Below are 16,259 nucleotides of genomic sequence, written 5' to 3' on the forward strand. Positions count from 1 at the left end.
CACTGAGGAGATGAGAGGGTTGCAGCAGTGCTGCCCCAGGGCTGTGCTGCTGACTGCTGCTTCCCCCAGCTGAGTGCAGCTCTGGAGGTGAGATGCCAGCTCACTGAGTGTGACCAGAGACAGCCTCTCAGCCAGGCTCCCTGGCAAATGAGAAAGCCTCTGGCCCTTAAAAACTGCTCAAAATAAAAAAACTCTTCCGAGACTGCCTCTGAACAAGCTGCTTTCCAGGTTGTTGGCAGGAAAAGGGGTTTCCTCCATCCACAGCTACTGGCTCCTGGTGCTTTCTCTCTTTGAGACATAATAGTTGAGGTGGTTATGGTCCATCCACCCTCCACACCATGATAGAAAGGTTTGGGTTGGAAGGGACCTTAAAGATCACTGAGTTCCAACCCCCATGCATGAGCAGGGACACCTCCCACTAGACCAGGTTGTTCAAAACCCATCCAACCTTGAACACTTGGGGGGTGGATCCACAATTCCTCTGGGTAACCTGTTCCAGGTTCTCAGCACTCTAGCAATGAAGAATCTCTTCCTAATATCTGATCTACATATGCCCTTTTTTCAGTATGGCCACAGGCAGTGGGACTCTCTGCTGGGCAATGCGTTAGGCTGGCAATGGAAAGGAATCCATCCTTAAGGAAATGTGGGCACCAGGCAGCCACTATGAATAGGAAACCATGGCAGTTACTTTACGTGTTCACAGCATGAAAATGTGGAGTGTCTTTATTGAGCTGCTGGCTTGCTGGTGAGAGTTAAAGGAGACACTCTCTTGGGTATAACATTTGCAGAGAGAAGTGGCATGAGATATTGCCATAAGCTCTCCTGCTAATAAGCAAGCAGAGGAAGGGTAAAGAAAATGCAGTGGTGTGAAGTGACAAAATTAAGGAGGCAGAGGCAGCAACCTTTCTCCCTAGGCAGCAGATATCCCCCGAGGAGAAATGAAGAACTCCCCTCTTGACCCAGTGACTAGAAAGCTCATGTACTGCTAATAATAATGTAGGAAGAATGGCTTTGAAATGAATAAAAGAAAAACACCTCTTGCCATGTTAGTGTCCTTCAATACCAGAGGGAAATGTAAGTTTCTGCTGAAGGGAGATTAGCAGGAAAAAGCCCAGCTCAGCAGCTGTGCACTGACGGAGAACTGCAGGTGGCCATAGGGTGCAGAAATGATTTTTGCCTTGTGACAGATGGAGAAGACGTCACCTGATTGTGCAAAGAGTGGCCACGGGCATCCCTGGATATTCCTGGGATGGTGTTGGATGTGCAGCATTGCAAAGCAGCACTGAGGGGAATGATTGCACAGAGCAGAAGATGAGCTGCTTGAAGAGAGGAGGAAGGCAGCAGGGAGGAAATGTCAGGAAGAACCTTGGAATTGTGAATTGGTTCCAGTTCAGCAAATTCCATTTTCTCCCCAGTTTCGTAAGATTATCTCTGGCATTTATCACGGATATCTTAATTGGCATGTTATTTAACTCTTTTAAAAACTGCTTTTGGTAGTTCTTGCCCAATGAAACCTGGCCTTTTGTGAAAATGAGAATTGTCGAGGCATTTCCGATCACTGTCTGCTTAAAGAAGAATCCATACAATTCCAGTGCAGCTACTGCTTTTATCTTTCCATGGAGTAAAAATGGATTTTTGAAAAGACATTTGGCAAACCAATTCACCACAAATAAAGTATTGTGAAAAAGTCAACAACTGTTGATGGCATTTTGCTTTTGAAAAGAATCGTTGATTTTCTAAAAGAAAGAAAAAGATTTGCTGATGCTCTCACCTCTCATCACTGTAGACACCAGGGATGAGGAGAGGAGAGGAGAGGAGAGGAGAGGAGAGGAGAGGAGAGGAGAGGAGAGGAGAAGAGAGGAGAGGAGAGGAGAGGAGAGGAGAGGAGAGGAGAGGAGAGGAGAGGAGAGGAGAGGAGAGGAGAGGAGAGGAGAGGAGAGGAGAGGAGAGGAGAGGAGAGGAGAGGAGAGGAGAGGAGTGGAGAGGAGAGGAGAGGAGAGGAGTGGAGAGGAGAGGAGAGGAGAGGAGAGGAGAGGAGAGGAGAGGAGAGGAGAGGAGAGAGGAGAGGATCCACACATTTTTCAGGGAGGCTTGAGGTTCTTCTCCCTCCCTGCAAGAATCTCTGGCTCCCACATGGCTGTGCTGAAGTGATGTGAAATCTTCCCTGCAAGGGAAGAGGAGTTATGGGAATGGGGACCCAAGGGGGTGGACATGTCACACCCATAACCAGTGCATCTTGAAGCTGTGAGACAAACAGGTCCATTTGTTTCTGTCCTCATTGGCACTGAGCAGCAGATCAGGCCCAAGAAGAGATGGGGAGGAGGGAGAGAAAATGAAAAGAGAAGCTGGAAGAGTGGCCTGCTCTCGGGGAAGAAAGGTGCTATGCAAGGAAAACATCTATAGGGTTTGCTGAAGGACAGTTTATGGAAAACCTGTGCCTTCAGATGGAGAAGGTCTGTGGTGGCAGAGGCTTTACCAGCAAGGGAAAGCACAATGATTCTTCCCAAACTGGGAACCATCTTCATGAGAACCATCTATGTCAGGCTTTTTTGGAAAGGACAGTCTCCAACCAAAGCACAAAGCTGTTGGTGGGAAGCAATGTGTGCTTTACAGTGGTCACAGTGGAGGCACACAACTCTCAGTTTTAAAAATTGCTGGTTCTGCTTCTCTTGGTATGTGTCAGGTGGCACAGATGTGACAGCTGTGGGTGCTGTGGAATACCAGGAGACTGAGCAGCAGATGGAGGCCCATGCCTACAAAATGTCTCAAAATGCCATCTCCTGGAGTCACTGATGAGGACAAGGTGCTGGGCTGGAGGGACTCTTGTACTGAGATAGTGGAACCTATCTTACCTTCTTGCTTAAAAGATCAGGTGGACAACAGAGGAAAATTGTAACAGTGCAAATACCTCTCCTCAGGACTAGGAGAGCAAAAGACACTTCATGCATCAACTTTGCACCCAGAGGGTGCAGAAAATTGCCTAACATTACAGTTAGGTCAGAGAAAACACATCCTTAGTACACTCCATTCCCCTGTGACTATAAAGAGAGCCAGGCTGATGCACTCAGATGTAGACACTCATGTAAGAGGTGTCTAGTTGGCACAGATCCTGCTCCTGCAGCCCCTAGTCAGGCAGAAAATGGACTTGAACCTTGGATAGATAAAGGGCAGTGACCCATTTAAATAGCCAAACAGCACCCCTAAGAGGCAGGGCTGAGGGTGTAAAACCAGTCCTTCCCTGCCCCAGGGCACCCATGTGGGCTGCCCCTTCCAGAGGGCATCAGCAGGTTAGCTTCCCCTGGCTCCTTCCCCAGAGGAGTGTAAGTAGTGGAGCCAGACTATGTCCTGCACTAGCCAGAAATCCTGCTGGCACCCAGCAACGGGGCTGTGGAAGCAGGCTGGTGAGCTGCCCAAATGGATATGGATGGAACCTCTCCCATCCTTGAGATTCAGACTGGTGCCAGTGTTGTCGAGGCATTCTAGGTTCTCCTTCCAACTTTGGGTGATGAAGGGGAGCCTGGTGCCACCTGCATGGGAATCATCCTGTGGATGTCAGCACAATGCACAGGTGAGGATGAAAAAGAACCTTGCTGTGCCTGCAGTCACTGGAGGGGGCAAGAAGGAAGGGAGAACAGCACGTAGGAAAATCACCCCCAAAAGTACCAGGGAAAGAAATCCGATTGAAACCCAAACTTTTAAATTTAACTTTGGGTTTGGACAGAGTGATGCATCTCCCAGCCTGTTGTCCTGCCAAGTCATATGCTGCCTGGATACCTGTGGTTTCCTGTGAGCATATCTATTTCACCTTGGCAGCTCTAACCAAAAACAAAATGAGCAAACCAGAAAACTAGTCTTCCGGATGCCAATTTTTATGTCCAGTTGCTATTGCTGTGCTAATCTTACACAGCTGCACCAGCAGTGGAGCTGTTACATCATTATAACCCCATGGGTATGATGGTGATGCCACTCGAGCTACTAATTTGGCAAAATCTGCATCCTAATGATGATTTAGCCTATGGCCTTTTGTCATATCCCTCCTGCACATTACAGAATTAACGATGGTGATGGGAGGTGTCCCTGCCCATGTCAGGGGGGGTTGGAACTAGGAAATTTTAAGGTCCCTTCCAATCCAAGCCATTCTCTGATTCTCTGATTCTATGACCTTGGAAATAATGAATTGCCAGAAATTAATTAGCAACCAGAAGTTAAATGGGATTCATCCAGTACCCCTTGCATGTGGACTTGTTCCTCCTCTGCTGGTTGTATCCATACAGCTGAAAAAAAAGCCTCAATGAGGTCCCTCTCCATCATTCAGGGCCAGGGAGTGCAGCAGACCTTGCATCTCCAAGCCTTAGGAAGACCACTGGAAATTCAAATTAATGGAGTTATGCAGAAGAAAGACCTGGATTCACACCTGCCCACCAGACCACAGCTGCTGAGCTTTTGTTTGCAGGTGAAGCTGTGTGCATAGCGACTGCCACAGCTCAGCAGATCACAGAATCACAGGATCATGGAATCATTCTGGTTGGAAAAGACCTTTCAGATCATCAAATGCAACCACTAACTTAACCCTACTGAGTCCAGTGCTAAACCCTATTCTCAAGCACCACCTCTACATGTCTTTTAAGCAGCTCCAGGGGTGATGATTCAATCATCATGTTGGTCAGCCTTTTGCAGTGTTTAAAAACCCTTTCAATGAACAAGTTTCTTCTGATATCCAATCTAAACCACCCATGGCACAACTCGAGATCATTTCCTCTCTCGTTCTATCACTTATTATGAGGGAAAAGAGACTGGCTCCCACCTGGTTAAAACCTCCTTTCAGGTAGTTGAAGAGAGCATTAAGGTCTCCCCTCAGTCTCCAGGCTAAATAACCCCGGTTCCCTCAGATGCTCCTCAGAAGACTTCTTCTCCAGACTCTTCACCAGCTTGGTTACCCTTTTCTGGACTCACTCCATCACCTTGATGTCTTTCCTGTAGCAGAGGCCCCAAACTGAACACAGTAGAGATGCCTACATCTCTTAGCACCTTGCCAAAACAGTGCTAAGTCGTGTGTTGAAAAGCAGTAAGGGGGTGCTGTGAGTGGGTCTTGGGACACAAAGAATATGGGCATTAAAAAAAAGCATCACCACAAACATGAGCTCATGCTCTGGGCAGGAGTCACCTTCAGATGTACTGGGCTCTTGTTTTCATCCTTTTCCACAAATACTTCTGTTAGGGAGCTGCTCCTCAGGTGACGTGTAGAAAGTGAGATGGGCACAGATGAGTGTGGGGGTTTGGGCACTGCAAAGGCTGCTCACCCAGCTTTTGGAATTGGTCTTTTCTTTACAAGGACAACAGCACTTTCTCTACACCAGCCCAATGACAAGGATGTATATTTAAATTGAAGATGTCCCCCTGCACCTCTGGGATCAGGGACATCTCTTTTGCCCAGCCTGAGGAGGATCTCAGGAGGATCCAGTCTCAGGGGGCTGGATGGCAGCCCCACCAGAGCCCCAGGGGTGGATGGATGGCAGGGCTGAGGTGTGCAGACTCTGATGCTGACGAATGTGGTCCCAGGCCTAGGCATTCTGTTCAGTCAATCAGTGGAACAGAAATAATCCCAGGGGACTTAGGTGGCAATAACCAATGTAAATAACAGTGCACCTCTTGCTTGTTTAATGCTTTGATGGCAGAATACTTGCACTGATAACTTGTAGGCTGAAATTTTCTGGTAGGAAGTGTTTGTGCATCTATCAGATACAAATCAGGAAGAAATAAATAAAAAATAGCTGGATGCTCACAGCTACTTTGGGAATGGAGAAAAGGATTCATTTAAGCAAATCAATTCACTCACTTGTCCCCAAGTCTGTCTGAAAATATTCTCAAAGTGTCTCTCAACACTGCAAAAATTATCTCCTGTTCTCATTTACAAGCGAATGTTAAGAACTGAAAGATACATATTCCTTCTGTCTTCAGTGGGTTTTTGGGGGGGTTGTGTTGTCAGCTGTTTCAGCATTCACAATATCCCTCTTATTTTTCTGCTCAGGCCTTTTTTTTTTTTTTTTTTTTTTTTTTTTTTTTTAACACACAAGCTCTCTGCAGTCTGGCAGAGCCAGTATCACAGTATTGATTTAAGAAGAGGCAGCTGTGACAATCCAGTCCCAGGCTGAAGCCCACGCTGTACAGGGGCTGCTCCATCCAGAGCATAAACCTCACCAGTGCCTGGCTCACATTTAAAAAGAAAGGGGAAAAAAAAAAAGTAAGAAAAAAAAGAAAACCTACTTTTATGTATTCAGCTTTTCTGCTTTGAAGGTAAAAAGGATTACCAAGGCTAAGTAAGCCAACTGAGTGCTTAGCTAGCAAACCTAAATAGCACCCTGACAGGAAGTTCTGGTGGAGAATTAATTAAATTAACCGTCTTTGATTTATTAACAAGCAGAGCAACGTATCAGACAGGATTGTCCCATGGAATGAATGTGCTTTCTGATTCCCTCGGCTGCCTCGGTGCAGTCACCTCCCGGAACACCCGGTTAGGAGGACTCAAGCTTAATGAGCCTCAATGGCTGGAGAAGGCTCCCTGCCCACCAACAGAGACACGCACTGGCAATAACAGGCAAAAGCATGTTATTTCCCTTGCACTTCCCTAATTCCTTTTTAATGCTTAGGACGATCTAATGGGTAATTAGTAATTTCCTGCCCAGTGATATGCAGATGAATGACAAGCAAAAGCCTTCTGCATGTTTAATTATTCTGTTGATTTAGAGGCCACTTTTCCCTCTGTGCAAGTTTGTCTCGGTGTGTGCTCTCATGCATCATGGATTTCATTATTTTTAGAAGCATGCTCTGTGCCTTTTTACACTCTGATAGTTCCAGCATCCAGTAATTACCATGTTTTGTGTCCAGTGGACCTGATCCACCGGTGAGTGTAAATGAGGAAAACATCCCTGACTTCCAATGGAGTTACTCCAAGTTGCACCAGACCTGTGACCTGACATGTCCTATTTTTAGTGGGGGGTGGAGGAATGTTATTTGTGTACTGGGACCCTCGTGAAGTAGCAGAATGTGAAATTCAGAAAACTTCAGAGCTGTGTAAATCCAAATCAAAGCCTGTAAATGCCCAGACGTGTATCTATTTATACAGCCAGCTCTACCTCTGCTTAACCCCTGCCAGGAATTGCAACTCTCTTTGCATATTTGATTTTTCTCCCTCAGTAAAACATAGCCCACTTAATCTATTTTAGCTAATTTCAAGCAGTTTCAGCGGTGGGCTTCTTCCCTGCACCTTCCATTTAGCTTTGGTGCCTGAGTGCTATTTTGTTAAATTAGGGCAATTAATAAATGGAGACGTTAAGCAATCAATTTTGCCTGCATATCTCCACAGCCTTACGTATGACTGGCTGTAATCACAAGATAAATGCAATGTGCTGATGTATGGTAATGCTCAATAATACATTCTCCACCAGGCTCAATTCATCAGGGAGTTTCTGGAGGGGAGGCATTCGTTATTGGCTGTCTCCGGACCTCAAGGATAACATTTCTGTCCTTTCCATTGGCCGCCCCGCTGCTGCAAGCCTCTTCCCGTCTTATTTTGATGATGAATATGAAGGCATCCTAAGCCCTGCCGGAGCGGAGCTCTCGCCGACTGCACTCCCTCCCCGGGCTCAAGGACTCAGGGGCTCCCTCGCTGCTTCCCCTGCCCGCAGCAGCAGCAGCGGCAGCAGCAGCAGCAGCAGCAACAGCAGCAGCAGCAGAAGCAGCAGCAGCAGCAAACGCCAAAAGTTGTGATGCTTTTCTTCACCCAGTGCTTTGGGGCTGTGTTAGATCTTATTCACCTGCGGTTTCAGCACTACAAGGCAAAGAGGGTTTTCTCAGCTGCCGGGCAACTTGTCTGCGTCGTCAACCCAACGCACAGCCTAAAGGTGAGTTAAAAAAAGATTTGGGTTTCTTCTGATACCGCCGCCGGTTTCTCCGCAGGGAATGAAATGACGCTGTGGCGGTAAGGAGGGAGAGCTGTTAACACCTTGCAGCCCTGGCAGAGGGGATGTTTGCTTTGTCTGGCTGCACGATTCCCTCCGGAGTGAAGGGGAAGCAGCCCTCTGCTCCGAGAGATGGTGGGAAGTCACTTCTCCCCTTCCCCAAAGTTTCTTCACCCCTCTCGCCTGTGTAAATCGGCGTGCATGTTGCGAGTGCTTGGAAAAAAATGACTGGAAAAGTTAGTTGGAAGAATTAACATCTCTTTTTGGTGGAAGGTTGCTGGGCGGTCTCCCAGGCTGACACCAGAGCGCAGCGGGTGCTGCTCGGCAGCGGGGACTGGGGAGAGGGAGCAGCATCAGACGGGTCCCTGACTGCTGCTGGTCTTGTTTGCTTTTGGGGGGAGGGGAAAAGGCTGTTTCTGTCTCCTGAGGGAGTCTGAAGGCATTTCTCTGGTGCCGAAAGTGTCCTTAGGCTGTTAGCAAGGTGAAGCTATTTTAGGCAAGAGAATATATTTGCCTTAATGCAAAACTATTTATAGTCCCCGTAAAACATTTTTCTTACTCGTACGCTTCTGGTTTTTCACTGACAAAGTGTCAACAGCTCCGTCTATGCCAGAGCCCTAATGTTTTCATGTAGAGAAGGAGCAGCAGGAGGAGAAAGCCACTGGGAGGCTTCAATTACTTTATTAGAGTCGTGAATGACCAACTTTAACAAAGTGACTCCTGTTTTGCGGGAAGTCCTTGTGGACCCAACTTGTGATGCCACACTGCTAGCCTGGCACAAGCTCAGAAATTAGATTAATTCAGGACAACTTATCATTGGCTCTGCTGGGGTTCCCGTGAGGAACTTAGAGGGGATATGGGAACATCTTTCCTCAACCTCAGGCCCCCAGGGTGTCTTTTGGTGGGGTAAACCCCTCTTCAGAACAACATCCTTCCCCCCTAAAAAAGGTAGATTTCCCAGAGTTATATTTCAAGTCTCAGGTTGTGCTTAGGCATGGAGAGGTTGTTTTTATGAGGGCACAAGCTCCGGGAGGATTTCCCTGTAAGGCTTTTCTCATCCCCTCAAGCACTGCCGTCTGGGGCAGGCAGTCCCAGGAGACTGACAGCTCAGGTGCAGGCTCTCCTCTCTCAGCATCGAGCTCCACCGCCAAGAAAAAAAACCCCACAGCCCTGTTATTATCTGAAAGGATCCTACCCGTTTGAATAGATAAAGGAAATAGCAGTGTTCCTAAGTGCATGGAGAGATTTTGTAAGTGAATGCTTCTGTGCTTGACTCCTTTTATGTAAGTCTCCCGCTACTTCAATCTATCATTTTAATCATTTAAAAAATAACCTGAGCAGAAAAAAAGGTTATTGAAGGTCCCAATACAATTTCAGTGCCAATGGCACTGTCTGATGAGGTCCCATAAGCACACAGAGGGGTAATCACATCCTGCTCCACTGGTATGTAGGACTAGACCTGAATTTATCAGTTCAGGTCCTCTAAAGTTGCAGATCTGCTATTGTAGGAGATGCAGCATACCAAAACAAGCTGATACTTCTGTTCCTCACTGTTAAACACAGAGGAAATTGTACTGTATTAAAATCCTCCATGGCCAAGTTCTTCACAGATCAGACCCAAAGCCTAGCAGAGACAAGGTGTCTTGGTACTGTCTTGGCAGTTCCTGAAAGCAGGCACTGGATGCAAAACTCTCTTGGAAACAAACAGAAGCCTCTAGGAAATGCTCTGATGTGTCAGTGAAACCCCAGTGGGAATTGTCTTGACCTGGATGGGAATTGTTCCTGTGATGGGATTGCACCCAATGGCAAGTGCTTCCCGCATGGGACAAGCTGCCAAGAAACCTCCCTGCTCTGTAAAAAAAAACTTATTGTAAAGTGAACTATGCTTTGAAGGTGCTCCTGAGCCACCCTGCTCACATCCAGCTGGGTAAATACACTGGGCTTTAGCTCTGATCCTCTCTCAAGTTACTCATTGTGCTTTCCCACCGGCTATGTAAGGAACACACCACAGCTTTGTGTCAGAAGAGAGGGGTGGGTCAGACCCCTTTGTACCCAGCATGGCCCTACCAGCACCCACCCACCAGTGTTAGCAAGCCCTGGTAGCCTGCAGGCACTCCCAGCTGTGTCCCAGTGGGACACCTCACCCCCCCTGCTCATCCCTGGTGGTGGAGAGATGGGTGCCTCCAGCCAGCAAGGAGCCTTGTCCAGAAAATGGTATCAAAGACATATCAGATGAACCTGCTTCTCTGGGTGCCTGTTTTTCCCCTGGGGATGCACAGGGAGCTTGTGGTTGCTTCCTCCAGCAGTCTGCCACAGAGACTTCTGAAGCTGGGACAGAGAAATCCCCCCCAAACTGTCCGGGACACCAAACAAGACCTGAGGGACCATTAAAAATGAAAAGGCTGAATGTACTCCTCTGTGATGCTTTACAGTATTATGACTACTTTGATGTTTCATAGTCTATTATTTCCAGCTGGGTCATTTCAACTGTAACATTTAGTTGACAGCCCCCAAATCTATCTTAACAATTGACAAGTGGAGTGAAAACTGTATTAAGGTTTGCGGTCGATGAATACAAGCCTGCTAGGAAACTAGGGCTAGGAGCAATGCCATTTGTCTCCCTTCACTTCAAGGTTTAAATGTTAGTGCTTACTTCTAAATTGTAAGCTCTTTGCGAAGGGATTATTTTATTTTGTATCTCCCCAGCACCTGGTCAAGGGGGCTTTTGTCTGACTGGTGCAAATGATGAATGACAGGCATCATATTCTGGTGTGATTGTGCATGTTGACAGCCCTCAAATAGGTCAGGTCCTCAATCAGTGCCAAGCATAGTTTCATTAAAGTAAAATCACAGCAGGACCTCCATTCTGACCCCTTCCATCCAGGGAGGGGGTGGGCTCCAGCCCACCCTGAGGAACCACACAACTGGTGATTATGTATGTGCATCAGAGATCTGGAATCACATAAAGAACTCAGGGAATGGCAGGGGAGCCCTGGTACCCTCCAGGAAAAGGTTGCACAACCTTCTTCTGTCAAAGGCCCATAGCTAGACCAAGGCTGACCTCCAGTAAAATTATATCAGTGTGTTGTCACTACAGTCCCAACCCAGACCTCTGGCCATGATCAGAGCCCATCACTTACCTCTTCCTTTAGGAGAGGTCCAGAAGTTGGCAGAGAAGCACAGCTTAGAAAAAAACCCCTGTCTTTCTTCCCACTGAAAGGCTCATTAACTGGGAAGGCTGATGAGCAATTCAGTGTATCTTAAGGGAGACAACCATAAGAGTATCAGTGCAGACACCTCTATTGATCTACTGCTATTTTCCCTGAGCACAACAGCCTGACACAGGCAGCTCTAAACAAGGAAAGACAATTTTGCAGCCACCACTCTCAGTTTTGCCTGTTTGGCAGAGGTATGAATGGGGGTGGTGGTGGGGTGGTGTTTTGGAGCCTCTTTGTCCTTCTTGCTGTTTTCTGCTCTTTGTCCTCCCACAAGCTTTCACAGGCACAGCAGCAGCACCTTACAATGTGGTGCTGTGCTGGGATCAAAATTCACTTGCCAAGCAGAGAAAACCACATATTTACCACACTTCTGTAGGTCACCTTTGTTCTCAATCATATTATATGCCTTACCTTGTAACCTCTCTTCCTTCAAGCTTACAGCAGCCCCGATGTCTCCCCTTGGAGGAGAGGCAGTGGAGTGGCCACAGCCAGGCAGTGGAGTGGCTGCTCCCTCCAAAGCCCTATTAATTACAGGACCACCATTCATAGAATAGAATCATTAAAGCTGAAAAGAACCATTAAGATCATCAAGTCCAAAGTTGTGCTGCTGGCTACAGGACTCAGCATACAGGGAAAGTTTTAAGGTGCTCCGTGTCCATGGAAGAAATGAGAAGGATGAGCTTGCAGGATCCCTGCAGAGGGGAAGCTCAGTGAATTTTCCTGCATTTTCTCCCTGTTAACAGCAGTTCCCATCAGTGCTGCTAGTTATATCCTGGAGAAAGGTGGGTGGCTGTGTCCTCAATCCTTAGCAAGCATCAGTTCTTGCCTCAAATCCAGACATACATGGCAGGGAACTGCACAGCAATCACAGCCCAGCCAGGCACCAAAGCCTTGCAAAATGTTGTGCATGGCTGAGTAAACCAGATCTTCTTCACTCGAGGAGTTATTAGCTTTTAAATGTAAATTTAACTCTTTAACCGAGTGTGAAAAATGTTCTTGTGGAGAGTTAAAAAGTGCTTGCCATGTTGTTATAAAAGCCACCCCTCTCCATCTCTGTAAGACTTCAAGGAACTCACTGACTTACAAACAGAAGCACATTAAAGGAAGGCATAGATATTTCAATCTCACATTCAAAAAGGGTCAAAGCATGGTTTGTGGGGTCAAGCTGTCTTCTAGCTATTTTTAAAGCAACAAGCAAATCTGCTCTGAGTTAGAGAAGGGGTTTGAATCCTGTTATAATGGTTTGGCTCTGCATGCAGTGGCCAACCAAACAGCATTGTAATCCACTTTATCCTCAGCAGGATTAAAGTGCTACGGTGCATTATACCCCCACGATATTTAATTATTTCTCTGGTGCAAGGGAGGAGAGGGACACTGAAACCTGCTGCTAGTAAACCCCAGACATCATCTGCCACTGTTTCAACCCAGACACCCTCAAATCTCCAGTGTAGGGTTGTGATTTGCGGGGCCCCAAGTAGCACCTGGCCACAATGTCAGCTGTAGTGAGAGGGGCTGGAAACCTCCCCTCCTGCTCCTGGGTCCTGTCCTAGCACTGGGCACCACAGAATTTCAAATCTGGGGACACCTAATAGTGGCCTTCCAGTACTTGAAGGGAGCCTACAGGAAAGCTGGGGAAGGACAGGTAGTCCTTTTTATAAGGGCAGGTAGGGATGGATCAAGGGGAAATGGCTTTAAACTAGAAGATGGGACATTTAGGTTAGGTATTAGGAAGAAATTCTTTAGTGTGAGGGTGGTGAGACACTGGCACACATTGCCTGGAGAAGTTGAGGCAGCTCCTCCCAAGCTGGATGGGGCTTTGAGTAGCCTGGTCTGGTGGGAGGTGTCCCTGTCCATGGCAGGAGGGTTGGAACTAGAGGATCTTTAAGGTCCCTTCCAACCCATCCCATTCTGTGATTCTAAGATGCAGCAGGCAACATGGCTTTGCCACCCCTCCTTCAGCCCTGCCTCTGTTTTAAGGGGTCTCAAAGGGAAAAACTGGAAGCCAAGTTGGCCATGAACACCTCAGAACCCTCTGCCCCTATATTCGTGACCATAAGGATGCTCTGCAGAAAAGAGGTAGAGCACACTCCCACAGCTCTCTCTGGGTGCTATCCCTCCACAGATGCTGCTGCCTGGTCCCAGGAGATCCCCTCTCCCATACCCCATTAACCTTGAGGGCACAAACCCACAGACAAACACACTTTGGGACCACAGGGCAGGCAAGTGGGGTGGCACGGGCTTTGCCCCAGGTGTGCTGCACAGCAGAGCAGCTTCCAGCTTCAGTGAGGTCTCCCAGAATAAGAATTACTGCATCTGCTCAGAGGAGGGAGCAGGAGGGGAAAAGCCTCCGTCTCACAGGTTTCTGTTGTTAATATGCTCCAGCTTCTTTCTCCCCATCTTCCACTCCAAACCTGCTGTGGAAAATTAATTACCACTGTTAACTGGTGTTACCTGTTATGCTGCAGCTCCAGAGATGGGATAGAGTGGGAAAGAACTGAGCCTTTTCCTCCCCATGTTTGACTGCGAGGGTGAATTTCAATAATAAACCTGACCTGATTGCAGACCATTTCAAGTCAGATGTTATCCATGGGAGACGGTGTCATTATTGTAATACTGGAAAAATGCCTCTCCTCTCAACAGGACGTTTGACAGCAGGGTGAGAAGAAGCCATCAGACACCACCACATAAGCCATTTAATCCACCCACTCTGATACAGCTCATTCTACCAAGAATTTCTCAGTGCAGCCCTTTGGGATAGAGATAACAGCCCGGATACCTCCCTCTGGATAAATCCTGTCCCACAGCAATTTCTCTGGCTAGCACACAGGGTGTGGAGGAAAAAGACATGGTTTAGTATAAGCCTTCTTACATGAAACGAGTGGTGAGGTCTCAGACTTCTTCCCAGCAGACACAAGCCACCCCCAGACATTCTCACAACTAGAATTAATTAGCACACTTTACTGGTTGCCTCAGTAGAGAAGCCAAACTGAGTCTGCAAGCTCAGATGTTAATAAGTCCCAAGCCAGGTTCCCAAGCACAGTGAATTCTGCCTTAAAGTCACAACTTACAGACAGTATAAATTCTTGTTTAATCATTAAGCTGCTCTCCTGGTGCCAAAGACCTCTCAGCACACTTAGCTGGGGGGCACTTAGAAACTTTTCTCAGAAACAATCTGACTTTCCTAAGTGATCCAAACAAAAATTAGTTTGAAGGAAGTACAGCAAATCCCAAGAGCTCCCATAAAACAAGGGAAGGGAAGCAGCTGCACCCTGTATCCCCAGGGCTCCCTATGCCATAGAATGACCATTGTGCTTGTCCTGCCTGGCTCAGAGCTGAGATTTTGTGTCATTTCTCCCCCCCCAGTACCCCCCTCAGCACCCCCAAAGCCTTCCCATCACAAAGGCATCTCTAAGCCTGGTGCAGAAGATGGAAAAACTCTTAATCCTGCAATAATTTCAGGGGGGGGGGGGGGGAGTGTGATAGATTTAGTCTTTACCCAGCTTTACCAGGGGTGGAGCAAGGTGGCAAGGAGTATGGGAGACACAGACACCCTCCTCTGGTTGCAGGATGCTGGGGTGACAAGGTCTGCTGCTCCCCCAGCACGATGGGAGCAATGACCATGGGAGTGATGATGGTGAGGAGCTGCCTTCAGCAGTCCTGGGTGCTATAGGTGCTGTTGCACATGGCATGGCATGATGTGTCCCACTCTTCTCCTTGGAGCTGTCAGAGGTGGTTGCCAGGAGGTGCACACACTGCTGAAAGCAGGGGAATTACTTTGTCAAGCAAAACAATATCTAAGTAACATGCCAGGCCCACTTTTGGCAGCAGAGGCTTTAAGGCAGTAGATGCAAGCAGCCACGATCAGCTTCTGATGAAACTAAGGAGAGCATGGGCCTGAGATGTCTACTTGGTTTTGTTTGAACAAAGCTTCCCAACCCACCTCTCTTTATATGTGCTGTTTTTTGGAAACAAAAAACATGGGTGTTGAGACATTAAACACCTTATCAGACTGCATTATTTTTCTTTCTTTCCACAGTATGCTTCATTTTCCATTAAGCATCTTTTCTTCTGCACCATTGTTCCTCCTCATCCTGCCCATTCCCTGCAATACCGAAGTCTTAAAGCAAAATATTCTCCTCATTTGTCATTCAGCAACCTAATTTTGGCCTTCCTTTTAACTCCCACTGAAAGGAAGGCATCACTAATTTCACCCCAACTTTGGATCTTTTATTTTCCTCTGAGCTCCTTCAAAAGTAAACACAGTCATTCAGTCCTCAGTTTACGTGCCTCTAATTTACTTATTGACAAGTGAAGTCCCCCTTTAAACTAGTCATCAAAAAAAAAAAAAAAAAAAAAAAGTCATCAGCAAGAGGAGGAGAACTACAAAAAGCAGTGAAACATCACTGTCAGCACTTGCTGAGGCAGCTGTCAAAGAATCCAAGTGCCTTTTACCTGCCTGCAAAACCTCGCAGCCATCAGGCACAGGACCAAGAAGGCAAGCTGGGCTGGATCGTAGAATCATAAAATCATAGAATCATAGAACTGGCTGGGTTGGAAGGGACCCCAGAGATCATCAAGTCCAACCCTTGATCCACTACTGCTGCAGTTCCCAGCCCATGGCACTGAGTGCCACATCCAGTCTCTTTTTAAATATCTCCAGGGATGGAGAATCCACCACTTCCCTGGGCAGCCCATTCCAATGCTTGATCACCCTCTCAGTAAAGAAATTCTTTCTAATGTCCAACCTAAACCTCCCCTGGCACAACTTGAGACCGTGCCCTCTTGTCTTGCTGAGAGTTGCCTGGGAAAAGAGACCAACCCCCCCCGGCTACCCCCTCCTTTCAGGGAGTTGTAGAGAGTGATGAGGTCTCCCCTGAGCCTCCTCTTCTCCAGGCTGAACAGCCCCAGCTCCCTCAGCCTCTCCTCATAGGATCTGTGCTCGAGTCCCTTCACCAGCCTGGTTGCCCTCCTTTGGACCTGCTCCAGGACCTCGGTATCTCTCTGCCTGTTGTGCCCCCAGACACAGTCATGATCCGTTCACCAGCACTGGCAAAAGGGAATATCTTCCCTCTGCTTCACTGTG

General features: G+C 47.5%; 1 protein-coding gene across 1 annotated transcript in view; it reads left to right on the forward strand.

Annotated features, from left to right (window-relative positions):
- The first annotated feature begins 7,541 nt into the window (after positions 1–7,541).
- SIAH3 (siah E3 ubiquitin protein ligase family member 3) overlaps positions 7,542–16,259 on the forward strand; it is a 49,924-nt gene continuing 41,206 nt past the window's right edge. The window contains exon 1 of the mRNA XM_071739675.1: positions 7,542–7,901. Coding sequence (XP_071595776.1) covers positions 7,767–7,901 — 135 coding nt within the window. The 5' untranslated portion in view covers positions 7,542–7,766. The remainder of the gene's footprint in view (positions 7,902–16,259) is intronic.

Source organism: Heliangelus exortis, chromosome 1, assembly GCF_036169615.1.
Source record: "Heliangelus exortis chromosome 1, bHelExo1.hap1, whole genome shotgun sequence".
In the NCBI taxonomy this organism is placed as follows: domain Eukaryota; kingdom Metazoa; phylum Chordata; class Aves; order Apodiformes; family Trochilidae; genus Heliangelus; species Heliangelus exortis.